This window comes from Fusarium subglutinans (assembly GCF_013396075.1).
Source record: "Fusarium subglutinans strain NRRL 66333 chromosome Unknown NRRL66333_c0000267, whole genome shotgun sequence".
In the NCBI taxonomy this organism is placed as follows: Eukaryota; Fungi; Ascomycota; class Sordariomycetes; order Hypocreales; family Nectriaceae; genus Fusarium; species Fusarium subglutinans.
In genome coordinates this window covers 39135-58183 of record NW_023502330.1, presented here as the reverse complement: position 1 = coordinate 58183, position 19049 = coordinate 39135, and the positions used below count along the sequence as shown (strand labels likewise).

Below are 19049 nucleotides of genomic sequence, written 5' to 3'. Positions count from 1 at the left end.
CGGGGGGTGGCCGGTTTCCCTGTATCTGACGTTACACAAGCCAACCCTTTCACCAGCAGCATAGACTAGAGTAAGTGTTAAAGTCAGGGCAAGTCTATTGAATTCTACATCCAAAATGCAAGGGTATCAATAATCTCTAGCGTCCAGCGCTTAGAGAATTCAAAATCGGCGCAACTTCGTCACTCATCTCCCATCTCCGTCTCCCCAAAGGCAAAAGCGCATTAAACCTCGCCATCCAGCCCTCCGAAACACATCTACAAAGAGGAATGTTATTCATCCCCGCAGTGCCCTCTGCCTGAATCCACGTCTCCAATCTTGCTGTATTCTGTAAATCCAGTGGATCATCACCAATGTTTATATGGTTCATCGTCGGAACGCAGGAACATGCTGCCTCGGAGAACATGAGCCATGCCCATACTACCAATGCGCTCATTGAGATGGCGAGATAGGATGTGGGGTCGATGGATTGTGTTTGGGGCTCGTTTGCTTGGAGATCTGATTCGCATTGACGAAGAACCGCCAGGGCGTGGAGCAAAGCTCTTCGACTCTCAGGCGATTTAGCCCATATGTTTAGCTGGGTGTGAAGCTTTTGTAATCTCGGACGAACGCCAGCTTCGTGGTCCGGTGATACAACTGAGGCCATGGCTACTGAGTTGATCATCCGAGGATCAGCATAAAGCTCAAGGCCTTGTAGATGATAGGTCATCAAGCACTCTGAAATCAAGCATTTGATATTCGACATTGCCAAAGCTTTGGCTCTCACCGGATCTTCATCATAATCCCCTATATAGGCATTGAAAGGAAACTCGCCAACTTCAGCAGCATGAAAACACTGATGTTTCAATCTCTCAATATCAGCTTTCCACGCCTCAAGCTGCCACGCAAGAGACGAAGTACAATTCTGCGTTGATCGGCCCGCTTCTGTACTCCGACGAACGATTTGAGTCTGATTCCAAATTGCAGGTAGCAAGCCACAAAGAGCGAGATGAATATCTTCAAAGAGGAGGAGAGGTTTTGCCGGGGTGTTGGGGTTGGCGATGACTTCTGAGAGTTTGAAATTTGAGCGATCTGTTGGTTCGAGGGTGATGCGTTTGAAAAAGATGTTGAGGCCGTAGGAGTTCCAGAGGGAGTAAGTTGCTGGCATTGTGAGATCGATTTCTTCTCGGAAAAGGGTTGGGGCTTGAAAGCGAGCTATTGAGAGGTACGTGTCGATTTTGAAGAGAGAAACGATGAGTCTATATATATCAGTATCGCATCAATGTGGGAGGAGACAAGAAATTTACCGCTTCCATCGATCTCGGATAGTCATGAGCCATGGGACAAAGGTTCCCGGGTAGTGAAGGCGTTGTTGCTCGGCTGCGTTGTCGCTGTTGAAGAACTCTGCTTCTCTAAGAGCCACGACGAACGTGCCTCGTAGTAGAGATGCTTTTGAGACTAATCTCTCATTCTATATTGAGGTCAATATGTATGCAGCGACTGTATAAAGGCTACTTACACCGTGGTAAAAAGCAAAGATAATGTTCATGAGGATGGCTTGATATGTTTCGAAAGGCCAGGGTCCATCATATTCATGCCGAGATCTGGGGTTCGCCTAAAATCCTTGTTAATCTAGGAACATCTGTCAAGCTAAATGACTTACGATCCAATCAGAGAACGCACTCATCAACGACTCGTGCAGTTGTAAGACTACATCCTCAAACTCATCCGGACTTCTCAGCCAACAGCTGATCATGGCTATTGATACAGATACTAGTAGAGAAGTATCCATAGTGACATAAGAAGGTCCATGGAGAATAGGCCATGTATCGTGAAACCTCCCAAAGTACTCTTTTGAATTTCCTTCGATCCAGTTTTTGTCAAGTGCAGGTACCGGTGTATCCTCACCAATCGGAATCTCTCCAGATCGGACATGATTAGCGATTCGTTTAAAACCCGCTTTGATCTCGTCATTTGGTGAGATTTGCGGTGTTCCTGGTGTGAGATTCTGTATCAGGGCCGGCGAAGTAAAACCATTGGCCACCGCTCTAGGATCTGTGGCATCCTCGCTTGGACTCTTACTCCCGCTGCTACTCTTGGACGCGTGTTTATAAGTGCAGTTAATTCCCCTCTTGACGCAGAGAGTGCACTTTGTGCCACCGTCACACTTTGTCTTGTTTGCATGGCATGCATCGCAAGCTCTTCCTCTTCTTGGATCAGGAGCTGGAGGCATATCATGCCGTGTCAGGTGGCGGCGCAACAAGTCACTAGAAAAGCAAATTAACACTGTAGCTGGGAGAATACGAGACATGTACTAACTTGCGTGTGAAGGATCGTTGACAAATCGGGCAAACGAAATTGCGCTCTCCATGGGTCGCTTGATGGCGTCTCAGATGTTCCTTTCTGATAAAGCTCTTCCCACAGTGGCATGTATGTCGACTGGGTGTTGGTTCAGCACTGTCAGCGGAGGATCTGATACATCATTTCACTACTGTTAGTCATGGTGCATTACATACAATACAACAGAGTCAAACATCCACTCGGTGATCCCACCTGTGGCTGGCCGTTACATACCTTCTATCACGATCACTGTGGGATATCTCCATGGTGGTGGATTATGATTGCCTTTGATTTGATATGAGGGTATCGAACCGAGTGGGATCGGATTGTACATAAGCCAAAAACTCGGTGTATTATTTATCGAATAGTTTGACTGGAAAAAAAACCGAAGCCGACGCACTGTTACGTATGCCTTGCATTGGGGGCCATCCCTTGAAGGTCGACTTGGTAATCGCGAGTGGGATTGCCGAAGGTTGAAGTGGGATATCTCAGCTCGGCCTCCGCGGATGGGATAGAAAATTGGGGTTGACCAGTCAGAGCCTCAAATGCACAATTAAGGTTTTAATGGGACCCGCGGATAGATCCTCTATCCCACTCGGTTCATCTCATCCCACTCAAGTCTATCCCACCTCCAATATCCCATCCAGCTACAAAGCCACGATCAGAGTACCTTACGGAGTACAGACAGCACAGCCATCTGTGGCGGTCGAGAATACAGAACAAGTGCTCTGTAAGTTGGGGGCCAAGATTAAAGTAGAGTGCCGGACACATATGACATATTCCGGGGCAATCAAGCTATTGCTCATGTAATGAAGTGGGATGCATCATGCACCCATTCTTGGCTTGACAGGCGGCAGCCTTATGATCGCCAATCTTCCGAACCTTCTATCTTAACTAAGCGGAGCTTCGATGGTGTCTGCAGCACCACTAATGGTATGATTAAGCTTTGTAACTGTGTAAATGACGCCAAACATGTCGATAATTGTTGATTCCAGCAACATATAGATAGAGCCATTTCTCTTCAATTACCATCCATTCCATCCATCAATCAAACAACCATCACTTCGATTAATCACATATAACACTTATAAAAATGTCTGCCTACAAAAACATCGCTGTCGCTGGTGCCGCAGGTGATCTCGGCTCCGCAGTCTTCAAGGCCCTCATCGACTCCAACAAATTTAACCTCACAGTCCTAACCCGCGCCGGCTCAACCTCCAAATTCCCCGCCGACATCAAAGTCATCCAAGTCGACTACGAGTCCCTCGACTCTCTCACATCCGCCCTCCAAGGCCAAGATGCCGTCGTCTCAACCCTCGCCAGTCTCGCCATCCCCAGCCAATCACTCCTTATCGACGCCGCAGTAGCCGCTGGTGTCAAGCGCTTCCTCCCTTCTGAGTTTGGCTCCAACCTTGCCATCCCCAGCGTTCGCAAGCTTCCTGTCTTCAAGACAAAGGTTGATATCGAGGATAAGCTTACTGCTCTTGCGAATGAGGGCAAGATTAGCTATACTTTTGTTTATAACTCTGGTTTCCTCGACTGGGGCCTGAGCCACGGCTTGTACCTTGATTTTAAGAAGGCAGAGATCACACTCTGGGATGGCGGCAACACTGAGTTCAGCACAACCACTCTCGCCAGCGTGGGCCAAGCTGTCGTCGGTGTTCTGACACATCCTGCCGAGACAAAAGATCGCGTTGTTTATATCCAGGATACCGTCGTCTCTCAGAAGAAGCTCCTCGACATTGCCAAGGAGCTCAACCCCAGCAAGCAGTGGACGGTCAAGGAGGCCAAGATAGACGATGCTACTGCTGCTTCTGATGCAAACGTCGCAAAGGGTATCTTTGACTGGCCTACCCTTGCTGCTTACCTTTACAGGGCTATCTTTGACCCCACTAGTGTTCCCAAGTTCCCCAAGCTTGATAATGAGCTACTTGGTGTCAAGGGTGTCACCGATGAGCAACTCAAGGAACTTATCAAGTCTTTTGTTCAGTAGAGACATACAAAATATTCATAGATAGTCACAATATCAACTATTTAATATTCATCTCCTTGTTCGACTCTCATAAACACATTTCTGTAGTACCAAACTGATACTTGCGAGTTGGGTTTAGAATAATCTCTATCTACCTCATACATTCAGTCGTTAAAAGGGTTATATCAACAATTGAAGTTATGTATCGAAGCTTTAAGGGTTTTTAATCTCCAGGACATCATCTTGGGCAGTATATGATACAATGGGGTGTAAGAATTTATCTCGGTCTTATTGAGTGGATAGGATCTTATCACTATGTGAGTATGGGAGTATCCTAGCAGATGGCGTTCTAGAGAAATTAACCGCCCCTATATTCTAACAATTATCGGATATTCTGGTCAAAAAATCTTTTATACAATAATTTGAATGTTTTCCATTCCATCCTCCAATGCCGCAATAGTATCCTCGAATAGGTGCGTGTTGGGAGTAGGTGATTATTCTTCTGGATTACGCAGGTAGATACCCAAATATTGTCAGGACTTTCGATTCTCATGAAACTTAATTCTATTTTCTCAAAATATATCTTTTCCTCACTTGGTGTTTTCTAGCCTTTATATCTGCTTGGCCATATGAATTTCATATCAACTCTGATCAAGATTCTAGACTGGAGTTCCTGCTGTGTAGGCAGTCTGAGCTATCTTCAAATGCCCTCTCAGAAGATTTCAACTTGCCATTGTTCCTTTATATATCGCCCATCTCTCTTGGCAATATTCAGTTAATTGCAGATGTCTTATCCCAAATCAGTACTCCAGCCGCCGCGACCGTGACGTATTACGACGACTTCCTCAGCCTCTCCAAAGTCGAAATCCAATCGCAACGAATAATATAGCTAGATAATAATTCAAACGTCAATTATATTTCTATCTGATCTTTAGTATTCATTTCTCTTATCTACCGCTATAGCGGGGTATCCAAATCAGAAGTTGCGAGATAGGCGAATCTTGGATTGCGTGATTCTGATATGGGTTGCACCATCGACAAGCCGGTTACCTGGAACCTTTTTATAACCGAGCGTAACCCACGAGGCGATCTGTATGGATATTCCCCGCAGACCTTGAGTGCTAAACACGGATTCTGGCCGGTATCTCGGCAATGTTGAGTTTCGGTCGGATGCGTGGTTTGGTGATCTCTAGAAGACAGTGCCTGAACACCAGGAAAGGAACAAATGGCCACCACTATGAGAGTCCTAACCGCTACACTACGATTAATCAAAATAAATAATATGTATTGTAACCTTCTGATTAAATTGTCTAGAACTTGGCCATCTTGCATCGTCTCCCGTCTGTCTTACACGGAATCGGGATACACCCGATCAATCCAAGAACAATCCAATCAATAATCCTTCAATACCTCCAATCATCATCTCCAATCCTCTTAATCATCAAATCTCTCATATCATTCACTGTCGTGCTAATTCCGCACGTAGCATCCCTGGAGTTGAGTGATTGATAGTCCAAATAACACCATCGCCCCGTGTGGGGATCTCACCCCGACACCGGTCTCTCCCACGATGTATCTTTGAGAAAAAGCTCGTCACGTCATTGGAAGAATTGCGGGCATGGGATAACATATCCAAACGTGATTCGACAAGTCCTGCATGACGCCATGCGCTATGCTCTTCGGGAGTCTGTTAGGTTACTTGCATCCGTTGAAAAGGATCGGATTGCCTGTTTTGTCGAATGGACGGTAGATTATTGAAAAGGCTCGCTACCCCTCGTAAAGTTTGGATTCATAATTCTTTTCGTCAAGAGAAGTGCTGCTATTTGAGGAAGGGCGTATTGTGCTTATTGACTTGGGCCGCCTAATCAGTCTGATCTTGCATGCAGATATACGGATAGATATCAACACCATGAGCGCATACCTTTCCCTTTCGGCCGAACCGGCTTTCGGAGCACGGATACCACTCTCATTCGTTACGGACTCATCGCAAGAACATCCCGTGTCTCAGACGGCATCAGACTCTCAGCCTCGATATACACCACCTACCGATTTGACGAAACAAAACCAAGCAAGCGACTCTGAAACTCAGCACTCTATACCATCTTCTCAGACAGTCTTGTTATTACATGGCTTACGGCAACCATACCAAATCACCGACGGCCACCCCATCCCCAGTACGAAGCATGATCATGAGCTACTAGTTCGCACTGATACTATTGGACTGAATCCCATCGACTGGAAGTCTCCGTACGTAGATCCACGTCTATGATATAATTATAGCGACTGACAAAGTTCATAGTGACTACGGCTTTGCCATCCCAGAGTTACCATACATCTCCGGTCGTGAAGCATCAGGCACCGTCGTCCTCGCCCCCCAAACCCCCTCAAGAATCAAATCGGGCGACAAAGTAATCGTCATATCAACCGACTACCGCGATCTCCGCAAAGCAACATACCAACAATATGTAGTCGCCTCAGACTTTAACGTCGTGAGAATTCCAAAGGAAATCACAATCAAGCAAGGCGCTACACTCGGAGTTGCATACGTAGCTGCTGCCCTATCGCTAGGAATATGTCTCGGCATTGATTTTACATCTGTTCAGGATGGTCCTAATATTCTTCACCTTGTGAGAGAGGTACCTGAAGAAGCACTCCCGGAAGATATTAGAGGAGAGTGCTTGAATAGTATCTTGCCGAATGAGGGTGCTAAGGCTGGGGATTGGATCGCCATTTGGGGCGGGTCTTCCACGTCAGCTGTTCTGGCTGTTCAGCTAGCTCGTCTTGTTGGGCTGAAGGTCGCCTTGGTTGTCGATAACGCAAAGCATGGAGTTCGAATTTCCGAGAATCCCGTTCTTCGACCGGATCTGCTGGTTGATAGCCATGATCCCGAACGAGCTGTTGCTGTTCTCCGCGCCAATACTAAAGGCAAACTTCGTTTCGGTATCGACACAAGGGGCAAAGACACAGCTGAAGTTTTACTCCGCGCTCTTGTCCCTGAAGAACTTCATCGAAGCGCAGCGAATGTCACTTCACCACCCAGCACTCCGCCCGCTGAGCCTATAGTTCCCGCCCATCTGGTCGGTATGAGTGGACTCCCCAAAACGGGTCAGTCAGTGGGTGTCATCTTCCATACTATCCCTTTCAAGCTGTATCACGAGGTACCTGAGGTTGGAGAAGTGCTATCAAGATGGCTGGAGAGGTTATTGTCAAGCCGTGCGCTTGTGCCACCCAGAATCATCGATGTTGAGGATGGTCTGCATAACGTGAACAGAGGGCTGGATAGGATGAGGAAGGGGGAGATCAGTGGGGGAAAGCTGGTGGTTGATTTGAACACAAGCCAATAGGGAGATTTCAAAGGTAGACCAAAATTTAAGAACAGAAGAGGTATCAACATTTATTGTTTACAGCCAAGACTGTCATTGCTTGCCTGGAACTTGGCGTAATGCTGACTCTGCTATTGGCTGCGTATTCCGTATAAGACTTGGGCTGCTCCACGGCAGTACATGGATTTGGCTCCCAACTATCAAAAGGGTACAGCTAGACACCCATGTACGGGCACTCAAGTGATTAGTCCAGAATCTTCTCTTCAGCGCCTTTTCGGATTTCTCTTTATCTTCTAATATTCCTTTTTTTTACTCTTTGCCCAAGGACAAGCTGAATCCATCTCCTTCATCTCTCACAGTCCCAATGTCGTCAAACAAATCATCACACGCTCTTCGAACAGAAGTTTCCAAACTATCCAGACTATCCAATATTCAAGGTGGTCTGCCACCTCTTATGAGAGGCCTACCAGTCCTAGCGATCATGGCCGGGGAGGCTATCGCAAAGACAACCAATACCGCAAACATGGTTGAAGAGCGAATGCTTGGAGCGGACGAAGTATTCATACTGCAAAGTCCACAAGAATCAACAAAAAGTACGGTTATGAATGATATTGGTCGGCCAGGCGTAAACTTGATGTGCCAAATATGCGGGCAGAAGGTGGGCAAGATCCAGAAGGAAGCAAGATTTGATATTTCACGAGTTCATAACTCTTTGAAAGGATATCATCAAATATCTAGGAATGGAGACTCTAAGAGTGATGTATGAGAGAGATATGGAAGCCATCTGTGATTAAATATTCAGCTACTCTATTGTACAAAATCTAGTTAATCTACTCTATCACTCCAATCCTAACTCAATCTCGTCTCCTTTTCAACGAAGACCCTGAATCTTTGAGCAGACTCCTATTCTACCAATTTCCATAACGCTTGCTCAAAGTGCTTATACATAGTATAATGAGTCTCATCCTCAAACTCATGCAATTCACATCCCCGTATCCGCTCCGCCATATACCGAATCATCTGAATAGGTGCATTCGCATCCTTCTTCCCATGCCACATCTGAATGTTATCATACTGAACCTTCTCAAGCTCGAACCCCCAATCCTTTGACGTGAGGAGATTCATCTCGTGCACGGCAGCGTCAGCCCCCTGGCGAAATGGCTCGTCGAGAACCATGTCCACCAACTCTTCTAAGCTCATCGACTTTGGCTGTGGCTCCCCGCTCTCAGCTTCTTCTTTCTTACGTTGATCTTCGAGCCATTTGTTGAGTCTTCTGGACACGGGGCCGGATAGGACAACCCTTCTGATAGATAGGTACAGCATGTACAACGCCCCCCGAAGAGTTGATGGAGAGAACTGCGCCCAGACTTTGAAGACGCGCCGGTAATATTCAACGTGCTTCGTACCAGCCGCCCAATGCGGTGCTGTTGCAAAGAGTCCAACGCTTGTAACTGCACGCTTTGGCAACGCGTAAGCACAGGCTAGAGCAAAAGGACCGCCGCCTGAGAGACCGAAAACAGAAAACTGGGAAATTTCATGTGCTTGAGCAAACTCCATCACATCAGTTGGCCAATCCAAGATCTGATAACCAGATTTGAACGTGGATAGCCCGAAGCCGGGTCTGTCGAGAGCTATGAGACGAACACCACAGCGTTGAGCAATCTCATGAATAGGCTTAGCCTCGAGTCTGCAGGAGGGATATCCATGGAAGTAAAACACAGGCTTTCCATCTTGTTTGCCGAATTCTGCAAAGCCTAGTGTGCGACCATCTGAGAGGTGAAAGGTTTGGTGTGTTTGGGAGGATGTAGAGAGTAAACGTTGGGTTGAGGACGCTGAACGGTTTCGAACCGCCTGGACTGACATTTTGAGCATTTCATTAATGAAGTAATGAGGAAGTGTGTCTGGAAGTCTTGTGGTTATGAGATCGCAGGTTCATGTTATATAGCGGGTCAAGGCTTACACGCGGGATACGCGATACGAGAATACGGAATACGAGGCCAATCAGAAGTCACGATGATTCAGCTAGGGCAACACCAGGAACTCCTTCATCAGGCTTCAGCATTACAAGCATGAATAGCTTCTAATTCTGTGCGACCATCAATTTCCAGGGCATAAATCGGGTAATTCCAATTAAACGGTCTTGGAGTAAGGCGACCAAAACACGCCTTCAGCATCCCAAGTCTTCTTCACATCCCTCAAAACCTCCAACCTCTCTCTATCATACATATCACTCAAGTCCTTTCCAGGCCTCAAATTATTTGGAAAACTTCTCGGCACCATCCCCTCATCACTCTTTCTAAAACCCGCAACTACATCATCCAGAACTGGCCCAAACGCCTCTCGTGTCTTATCCTCTTTGGCCACCATTACCATAAACGCGTTGATGTTTCTATCCCTGCCCTCCACGAACTTCTCATTCTTGATCGCTGAAGTTCTGTCGATGTTGTATGCTGAGATGATGAGGCTTGATTGTTGAGCATCTGGGTATTCCTCCGTTGCGATGCGCCATTTCTCGAAGCCAGCTTTGATAGCTTCGGCTGTGGTCTTGTGAAGACGACACGATGCTATGGTTTTATGACTGTGGTGGGAGTTGTATATGTTCATCTTGGCATTGACGTTCTCAAATGGCAATAGTTCTGTGTTTGCCACAACTGTCTTGCTGACAACATCGTCATGGAAGAGTAAGGCTGTTGCATTCTCAGCCTGCTCAGCGGGACCAAAATACTGGTATGCCAGAATGATGATTGGAGATCCAGCTGCCGGAGTGCCAGGCGGACTTCGTGCAAACGCCAAGCTCATGTATCCTTCGGCTGGAGGGTGACTCAGATCCAGAAAAGCCTTGATAGCGACGTCTAGTGCTGGAGCAGAAAAGATGAGCGCTCTGGTTCAGATCTTGTTGTCCTCCATGTTGAGACTTGACAGTGGAAATGCGGAAACAGTGAGCTCCGTTACGACACCGAGTCCATGACCCGCGCCACTGAGAACGTTGAAGAGAACTTGTCCCTTGCCTCTTGACGAAGAATCGACTTCAGCGATGTCGCCTGAAGCAGTAACAAGTCGAAACGACACCACGTTATCCACCATCCACCCATGGCGGCCAATCTGGGCACTGTTTCCACCTCCAAGCATACTTCCCACAAAGCCAACGGCATCAGAATTGGGAATAGGAGTATAGTAGCCCTCCTTTGCCAAAGTCTTCAGTACCTCTCCAACGAGGACACCGCCGCCAAATTTCACTGTTCCTTCGTGCTTGTTCAGTTCAATCTTCTTGAAGAGCTTCATGTCGAGGTACAAGGATGCTGAGTCCACGCTGACAAACGTTCCATGGCCTCCGCCAGCAGCGACAATTGTAAGCTTGCTCTCCTTCGCAACACGAATGGCATCCTTCACATCTTGCTCGGTCTTTGGGGTAACTATAAGAGCAGGGCGTTCAATGTGTGTGTCGGACCAGCGAGGGAGTTGCGGTGTATCATGGTCAGGGACGACGTATTCGCATTGAAACGACCCAACGCCCTTTATTTGAGCAGACATGTTCACAAAGGCAATTAGAGGCAAAAAGATAGATTATTATTTATTATTTATCGGGCAAAGTCCCGTTCTTATAGTCAGCCCTTCGAGTTGACGGATCTAGTGCTTACCTTTCTATGGATATCTGACAAGGCTCACTTCCGAGATACCCGACTTCTAAGCCGTAGCAATATCACGATATCACATCAGCGGTATTATTCCAAGCACTAACTAACTCCCATCCCCATTCCTCCAGACCATGTCATGTCAAGTCGCGCCAGCACATCTAGTCATCCATCCTAACCCACGAATCCGCCAGCCCTTTACACTTAACACACCACAAGCTCCTCACCTTGAGCATATCCACAAACCCCCCCTGATCATCTCTAACCTTGTACGGCACATCCATCACAAGCTCGCACTGCAAACAAATAACCTGAAACACGTTCTTCCCCTCTGCATTACAGGGAACACACCACCCCGGGCCTAGATGATGAGTAGTCTGGTTACATTTTGCGTTTCCGCAGTGGGAGAGAAACGTATCTCTTTCTACTTCATGCCTGTTGGCGGCTTGTTCGAAGTATATGTCCTTGAGGCACCGGAGACACATTGTCTTGGAGCCTGTGAATGAGACGTGGCAGCGGGGGCAGATGCGGGATTGGGGGTTGAAGACTGGTACGATGTAGCCACGGAGGAAGGCTTGGCGGATGAATGATGCGTCCTCGTCAGTCATTGTTGTGACGGGCGATTGGGGAACGTTACCTGGTTGACACATTCTGTATTGGTTGGGTGGGGGTTTTGTCTTGAAATGGCTATGTTGAAGCGTTAATGTTGGAACTATCGTTGGATGTCGATGTCTTTAGACATGAAGAACCAGTTATACTTATAGAAATTATGGTATTGATCGTCGACTTGCCTCTTCTTAAGTGTGCAAGCTAACCAAGGTCTTGTTCAATCGAGACGCGATATGCTTTGTTCCTCAGGCGTACTCTGTTCCTTTAACACAAAGCACTTGCGTTCTGTGTCAGGGGCAAGGCAACAAGAACAGACCACAGAAATCACTTTCACCACTGGAGCAAAGGTTCATAAATCGGTCATAACAATCGTGTTCAATTCTCAAAGATGCCTCATGTATTCGTCGTAGTACCCAATATCTCCGTCGTGAATCGTCTCTCGTATGCCCATCACCACATCCATGTGTTCAAAGTGCCGGTCCTTCCCACTGCTCACGACGCAGTCTAACAAGCCAAGACTGTTTATGCGGGAACGAAATCTGTTTCTCGCGCGAAAACCCAGTAAACTCTAGACCCTGTAGAAACCTACTCATTGTCAGTGCTGAACAACCATGCTTCAAGGAACAGACTCACCTGGCATTGTCCACTCTTGGCTCAAGGCATATACTCATTGTTCGGTAATCCGATGTCAGGCACCAATGCACCAATCCCGTCAACCAGATTGAAACCCGTCCTCTTGCCCACTCTTCTCCGATGAACACGTGAAGACCCCGATCCCAATCTGCAGCATCGCTACCGAGATGCTGACCAAGAATGTCTTCTTTGACCCAGTAGATCTCAAAGTAACCAAATGGTACGCCGTCCCATTGTCCAATTACAGGGAACGAGTTGGCTTGGTTCAGCGACTTGGTGAGGAATTGTTGATCATACTCGCCCCAGAAGGCACTCACACGAGGCTTCTTCATCCACATCTCCAACAAATCTGCGTCATTCATCGTGGAAAGGTGAGATTGCTCAGGCGGTTTTGGTCCAACAGGTCCGAGGTAAGGTACTGGGTTGGGTGAAATGGAAGCAACTCGGAATGAAAGGTACTGATTAACACTTTGGACAAATCTCGTGTAGAAGACTTCGCCCATTCTAGGTGGCTTTGGTCTCATCGGGTGACGGATATTATTCGTAAAGATGTATTGAAGAGGAGCAGGCGGGTAGTAAGTCGGGAGATGAGAGCTCGAAAAGAAGGGTCCAATAGGAAAGCTTGGCGGGTTCGACACCGATGTTGGAGTTGGTCCACCAGGAAGATCATGATCTACTCGATTCAGAGATGAATGTGGCGAATGGCGTTGGAAAGTCTTATGGAAAGGCGATGGTGGTTCCATGGGTAAAGGTGAATTCGGGCGACTCCCAATAGGTGATCCAGGAACAGAATCGTAATTCGCACCAGCTTTGTTAGGCTGCAAAGAGAAGAGAAAAAGCCGACCAGGGAGTTGCCAAAACATGCGTCTCGACACAAACATATCAGACCAATCCTCCCCGTTATCATCCAAGCTCGTTCCAACAGCACTGCTCCCCGACGTTATAAGTCCCATGCGCTCAAGCTTTGGGATCAAATTGCGACCTCGGAGCACTCCATCGCGCTTGATGTTGATCCTCCATTCACCACGAGGCTTCGCAGCTTGAGGCGTCTTCTCCGCTGCCTGAGCAGGAACTTGCGGCGCAGGTTCGGGCTGGTGAAAGTACCAGTATAGTGTAATCCACAGCATCATAGCAATCTGCCGTGTAGGACTCGCAGCGGGTTTGAACTCGGAGCTCGAAGGGTTCGCGATAGACGAGATGAAGAGGTTATCGCCCTGCAGTGTCGGTTTAGCGAAAGAGTGAATCTGCCTCTTCGCCTTCCCATCCAGCGCAACACCATTCTCTCTATTCTCAACATCCTGCTTGTCCGTATCATCGTCAGATCCGTCATCGCTCTCTGTGTTCAGCACAACAGTCCACCCCACAGGAAACGCATTATGATGCGTGTTCAACTCATGGCTCTTGAAGCCGAGACCTGCAAAGACGGGTGTGACAGTAAAGGTCTGCCCGTCTGGCAGGCGGATGACCTGAGGAGCCATAATCGCGCGCTTCTTCCTTTTTCGGGGCTTATCCGTGGACTAATCGGGGGGTGGTGGGCGCTGTAGTGTTGCGCTTGCGGGGGATCGGCTGGAGACGGGAGGGGAAAAGTTGACTTATGTTTGAACTGGTTTTAGGTCGGTGCTAAAGCTCCTGGAGAAGAGTTCCAGAAGACTGCCTCTTTCGGGTCACATGCTGACCTTTGAAGAGGCGATCGTGACAAACGCCGAGGCGATGGTTGGATGCTCTGATGTAGGTGGTGGAGAGATGTTATATAGGCGTGGTTGGAGGTGAGGGACAGTAGATATGGGCACTGTACGTAGCCTAAGTGTAAGGTCTAACACAGTATTAATATGGAAATGCACTCAGTCTTGTACGTCATGATAAGTCCATCTATCATATCATACCCCGCCATAGACTGGAATGCTTGACTCTATCTCAGCGGCTTTAACCGCGATACGCAATTGTTATCTCGAGGTTTTCGTTTATCAGAATCTCCATGTTACAGATCATTTATGCAAGTCATAAATCTAACATTAAACGAATTGTTTGTTGCCTATCGCTATGCGTACTCCATAATCCATCCGAAATCGCAGCCAGTTCAATTCAATTTACAGCAGTCTCCCTCTGAAGGTGTCACCACACCCACCATCAACAATTGTCGCGTGTTCTAAGCCCCCAATGCTAAGCCATTCGCCATGATCTGATGTTTAGTGTACAAACTCTGCATCTACTCACTTCTAGATCTCGTCGTTTACTGCTTCTTCTTCTTGACCTCATCGGCAGATCCGGGTCCCTCGTCGTCGTCGTCTTTGCCCTCAGTCATCTTGGTACCATCTCGGCCCTTATTCTCCTCCTCCAGAACCTTTTGTACTTGCTCGCCTCCCAGGTCCTTCTTCTCGTCCCAATCAACATCGTACTCACTAGCCACGATCCTGATGTCTCTTCGAAGCTGATTGGCGTCATGAACCAACTGCTCCCATCGATTCTGATCAAATCCTCGTTCTTGGTAAAGTGCAGCTTGTCGCTTTGAGACTGTCACCTTCATGGCCGCCTTGTAGCTTAGGTCGCGGCTCATGTAGAGGAACCATAGGTAAGCACCCATGACGGTTGTCAGACCAGCGAGATACGTAACGGGCTCAACCAGATCCCAGCCCCATTCGGTGTGGAAAGTGACATAGTAGACAACTCCCCACCATCCAGCCAATGCAGCAAAGCCACCTTGTGCCAATCGATGCGCTCCTTTGTGCGCGAGCGTGTCGCATTCATTCTTGACCTTTGACATTCCTTCAATATCGCGTGACATGCGTCTCAAGTTCATACGCATGTAGTATGTTCGGTCTCTGAAACTTGGTACCGCAACTCGAAGTTCCTTGTCGAAGCCCTCAACATCAATCGCAAATTCCCGACCGCGAGCAGCATCTCGAATGAAGTCTCCGATCTCGGTGCTGCCACTCCAGCGCACCCAGTTCGCCTCTTTACGAGAGGGGCCTTCATGGCCCAGACCAGAGTATGACGCAACATTACCGCTGCTGTTCTTTTTGTCATCCTTCTTTCCATGTTGTTCTTCCTGGTCTGCTTCGGCTCGGAAGACGATGTCGGGTAGCTTCTCGCGGCCCTTGTACTGAACTGGGGGGATTTCGGCTTGAATCAATCGCTCGAGGTAGGAAAGAGGTTGCTGGGGGTGTATGAGGAGAGCCAATGGCTCAACTGTTTCGCCTTTGTCCTCGACATCTTGTTGTACTGGTCTGTTGACGTGTTCTTGTTCAGGGTGAAAGGGCATGGGCAGAATGAGCTTCAATAAACGCGTTGGGGTTGTCAATAGACGTCCTGCGCGGGTCAGTATGGATCTCGTGGATTGAATGTATCAAGCTTACCCTTCTTCATTTCCGTCTTGTCGGGTATATCGGGATCTTTCTCAGCTTCCGAGTCCACTCTATGCCATGGCCGATCATTCTCCAAGGTCTGAGCGCTGGCACCAGAGGTGACCTTCTTCATATCCCTCTTGCGCGCCTTTTCACTCAACTCTTCCTTTCGCGCTGTCTCTTCACTCGACTCAGCAGCAGCTTCTTGGTTGAAACATCTCGTTGTTGTGAAAGCGCGTCTAAAGGGTGTTTGTTTTGTCTCGCATCTGTACAACGCTGGTAATTGATGAGAAGCAAATTGTGTATGTGATCGTGATGCTCGTAAAGCAGGAAATACTCCAAGCGCAGCGCGCCTCAGAGCGTGATTCATGACTGCACCTTTACAGTGTCAAGGTAGAGGTTGTATGTCGAGGGAGCAACAATTGAAGGGGCAAGTAAGCTTTCTGGCCAAGGCGGGAGGCACATGCACAAGGGGGACACAGAGGATTAGACGTGGAAATAAGGTCGTGTCATTCATTTACAGCCAAGATTTACCTTGCTTGTTTTGGAACTCTTTGCCCAGTGCGGTCACAACTATCTCATCGATCAATCGACCAGCTGCGGCTTATGACGTCAGGACCCAAGCCAAGCTTTATCTGTCCCTGGAAGCTTCATCCACTCGGCTTCTAATTGGTTGAGAACCCACTGCTCACCGTTAACGCAGTATCACTGCCACAATTCTCAGCTCAGCCAAGAACACAGATATCAGAGACATGGCGCTGTAGAGGTTCTTATGATGATTCGTTCCGGAGGTTAACTTCCTGGTTCCAAGCCTCTTATGCATTGCCACGTGCGCCTCTAAGCTTACACAGACTTGACAGAGCTTCTTGTCGAGAACGCAAGAGGCAATGCAATGTTGAAGAGGCGAAAACAAGAAATACAGAGGAAAGTTAGGCCGCCAGGTAAGCTTATAAGCAAATTTCAGTATTTCGTAGTTATTATATTGACCCTAGTGAACTGAAACGAATGGCTCATGACCTCGAAAGCTAAGTGCAGTTGTTTGAACGTCCACCCTGTATAGTTGCGTTTCTAACGTCGAGGGTTACGCTGAACAGCGTTTTCAACCGAGTTCAAAACATAAGGGGATATATTTTCTCACCTTTGAATCTTACTTCTTGCGTTATAGTACACGACTTATAATCATTGCATCGTGGTTGGGTTACTGTGCAAGTTCAAAATGGAATCGCCTACCCTGTAGCCTTGGACCAACTCCAGTTTCAAGTCAAGGTAAACAACAACATGGGACGAAAGATCAGAGACTCTTCCATTCAGTCCTAAGCACCCATACTGTCATAGTTCAGTTTAGTAGGGACGATGCGAAGCTTGAAAGGCCTTTCCTTTTATCCGCTCAATCACCTTTTGCGTCCTAACTAGTTATGATTAACTTCAAATATGATGGCCAACCCTCCTATCCCCACGTTGAGCCGCTACTCATCTGCAATCTCGCCTACCAAATTACATTTCTCTATAACATGCAGACAACATAACAAGGTCAATTGATCTTAACCCATCGTTTATATAAGAGCCGTTCCAAAAGCCTATTCTTAATAGACATATCTAACTCCACTACAAAACGAACCCGTCACTGGCAAGTTCCCAAGCCTGAACTTAAAAATCATATTGGCTGATCCCCAAAAGCTCCCCTTGGTGTTGAGGGGCTTCAGGGGTCCAGAGGGGTTTGGACCCCGCACTATACTCCATGAGGTTACAATCCGACCAATTCTCTGAGCAACCCGTCCACGGCTCATTTCCCCATAGGTACAACAAGTCGGTGAAGTCAATTTTCCTTTTCGTCAAGCCCGAATCTTGCGTCCCTATTATCAATTGAGCGTCTGATTTGTTTCACTCCAATCTTTGTTTCAACCATCTCCAAACCTCCCTCCATCTGCATATACCCCGCTTCATAATGTCCGATACCAAGGTCTACCGCGCCAGCACCACTGCGCCCGTCAACATCGCCGTTGTCAAGTAAACACTACACCCTCATCGCATCTTGAAGACCTTCACTAACACCATACAGATACTGGGGAAAGCGCGATGCTAAGCTCAACCTCCCTACCAACAGCTCCCTCTCCGTAACCCTCTCGCAAGCCGATCTCCGAACCCTCACAACAGCCTCGTGCTCGAGCACCTTCACCGATGGCGACAGCCTCACTCTCAACGGAGAGTCCTCCGACATCTCTGGCGCCCGGACCCAAGCTTGCTTCCGCGAGCTTCGATCCCGCCGCGCTGCTCTTGAGGCCGCCGACTCTTCGCTCCCCAAGCTGTCCACATACCCTCTGAAGCTCGTCTCCGAGAACAACTTCCCCACTGCTGCTGGCCTCGCTTCATCGGCTGCTGGTTTCGCTGCGCTCGTCCAGGCTATCGCTCTTCTGTACGAGCTTCCCGACTCGCCCTCTGATCTTTCGCTCGTCGCTAGACAAGGTTCTGGATCTGCCTGCCGCAGTCTCTTCGGTGGATATGTTGCATGGAGAATGGGCGAGAAGGAGGATGGAAGCGACTCCAAGGCCGACCTTGTCGCTCCCGCTTCACACTGGCCTGACATGCGGGCTCTGATCCTCGTTGTCAGCGCCGCCAAGAAGGGTGTCTCTTCCACCTCTGGCATGCAGCAGACCGTCGCTACCTCTGGTCTCTTCAAGGAGAGAATAGCAAACGTTGTCCCCGCCAACATGACCGCCATGGAGGAGGCCATCAAGGACAAGGACTTCCCCAAGTTCGCCGAGGTCACCATGCGCGACTCCAACTCTTTCCACGCCACTTGCGCCGACACCTACCCTCCCATCTTCTACATGAACGACGTTTCCCGCGCTGCGATTCGTGCTGTTGAGTACATCAACGAGAAGGCTGGCAGGACCATTGCCGCTTATACCTTCGACGCTGGTCCTAACTGTGTTGTCTACTACGAGGAGAAGGACGCTGATACTGTTGTCGGCACTTTCTACCAAGCGCTCCAGGGTGTTGGCGGTTTCAAGGAGGGTGCTGCTAGTGCCAAGTCCAGCGTTGAGCTCGAGAGTGGTCTTGCTTCTACTTTGAAGGAGGGTGTGAGCAGAGTTATTTCCACTGGTGTTGGTGAGGGTCCTATCAAGACCAATGAGTACCTTGTTGGAGAGGACGGCCAGGCTGTTCGACGATAGACGGGGACATAAAAGATCCAGTGAAGTAAATAGCATGTTGGAATGATATC

General features: G+C 48.2%; 8 protein-coding genes across 8 annotated transcripts; 3 read left to right on the top strand and 5 right to left on the bottom strand.

Annotated features, from left to right (window-relative positions):
• Positions 1 to 136: 136 nt before the first annotated feature.
• Positions 137 to 2209, bottom strand: FSUBG_12428 (transcriptional activator CMR1; the record flags this gene model as incomplete). The annotated part of the gene is made up of 4 exons (XM_036677215.1): positions 137 to 1235; positions 1284 to 1447; positions 1496 to 1591; positions 1640 to 2209. 4 exons carry the CDS (start codon positions 2207 to 2209, stop codon positions 137 to 139), a joined length of 1929 nt encoding a protein of 642 aa, XP_036532122.1.
• A 1200-nt stretch (positions 2210 to 3409) lies between these two features.
• On the top strand, positions 3410 to 4309 carry FSUBG_12427 (2'-hydroxyisoflavone reductase; the record flags this gene model as incomplete). The annotated part of the gene is made up of 1 exon (XM_036677214.1): positions 3410 to 4309. The coding sequence occupies one exon, from the start codon at positions 3410 to 3412 to the stop codon at positions 4307 to 4309; it is 900 nt and encodes a 299-aa protein (XP_036532121.1).
• A 1888-nt stretch (positions 4310 to 6197) lies between these two features.
• FSUBG_12426 (oxidoreductase) lies at positions 6198 to 7632 on the top strand (the record flags this gene model as incomplete). The annotated part of the gene is made up of 2 exons (XM_036677213.1): positions 6198 to 6535; positions 6588 to 7632. The coding sequence occupies 2 exons, from the start codon at positions 6198 to 6200 to the stop codon at positions 7630 to 7632; spliced, it is 1383 nt and encodes a 460-aa protein (XP_036532120.1).
• Positions 7633 to 8514: 882 nt separating this feature from the next.
• Positions 8515 to 9474, bottom strand: FSUBG_12425 (hydrolase or acyltransferase (alpha beta hydrolase superfamily); the record flags this gene model as incomplete). The annotated part of the gene is made up of 1 exon (XM_036677212.1): positions 8515 to 9474. One exon carries the CDS (start codon positions 9472 to 9474, stop codon positions 8515 to 8517), a length of 960 nt encoding a protein of 319 aa, XP_036532119.1.
• A 267-nt stretch (positions 9475 to 9741) lies between these two features.
• On the bottom strand, positions 9742 to 11142 carry FSUBG_12424 (6-hydroxy-D-nicotine oxidase; the record flags this gene model as incomplete). Its single annotated transcript, XM_036677211.1, has 2 exons — positions 9742 to 10469; positions 10569 to 11142. The coding sequence occupies 2 exons, from the start codon at positions 11140 to 11142 to the stop codon at positions 9742 to 9744; spliced, it is 1302 nt and encodes a 433-aa protein (XP_036532118.1).
• Positions 11143 to 12481: 1339 nt separating this feature from the next.
• Positions 12482 to 13963, bottom strand: FSUBG_12423 (aerobactin siderophore biosynthesis iucB; the record flags this gene model as incomplete). Its single annotated transcript, XM_036677210.1, has 1 exon — positions 12482 to 13963. The coding sequence occupies one exon, from the start codon at positions 13961 to 13963 to the stop codon at positions 12482 to 12484; it is 1482 nt and encodes a 493-aa protein (XP_036532117.1).
• A 752-nt stretch (positions 13964 to 14715) lies between these two features.
• FSUBG_12422 (COQ2-para-hydroxybenzoate-polyprenyltransferase) lies at positions 14716 to 16196 on the bottom strand (the record flags this gene model as incomplete). The annotated part of the gene is made up of 2 exons (XM_036677209.1): positions 14716 to 15791; positions 15839 to 16196. 2 exons carry the CDS (start codon positions 16194 to 16196, stop codon positions 14716 to 14718), a joined length of 1434 nt encoding a protein of 477 aa, XP_036532116.1.
• A 1575-nt stretch (positions 16197 to 17771) lies between these two features.
• Positions 17772 to 18999, top strand: FSUBG_12421 (diphosphomevalonate decarboxylase; the record flags this gene model as incomplete). The annotated part of the gene is made up of 2 exons (XM_036677208.1): positions 17772 to 17833; positions 17886 to 18999. 2 exons carry the CDS (start codon positions 17772 to 17774, stop codon positions 18997 to 18999), a joined length of 1176 nt encoding a protein of 391 aa, XP_036532115.1.
• Positions 19000 to 19049: the final 50 nt, after the last annotated feature.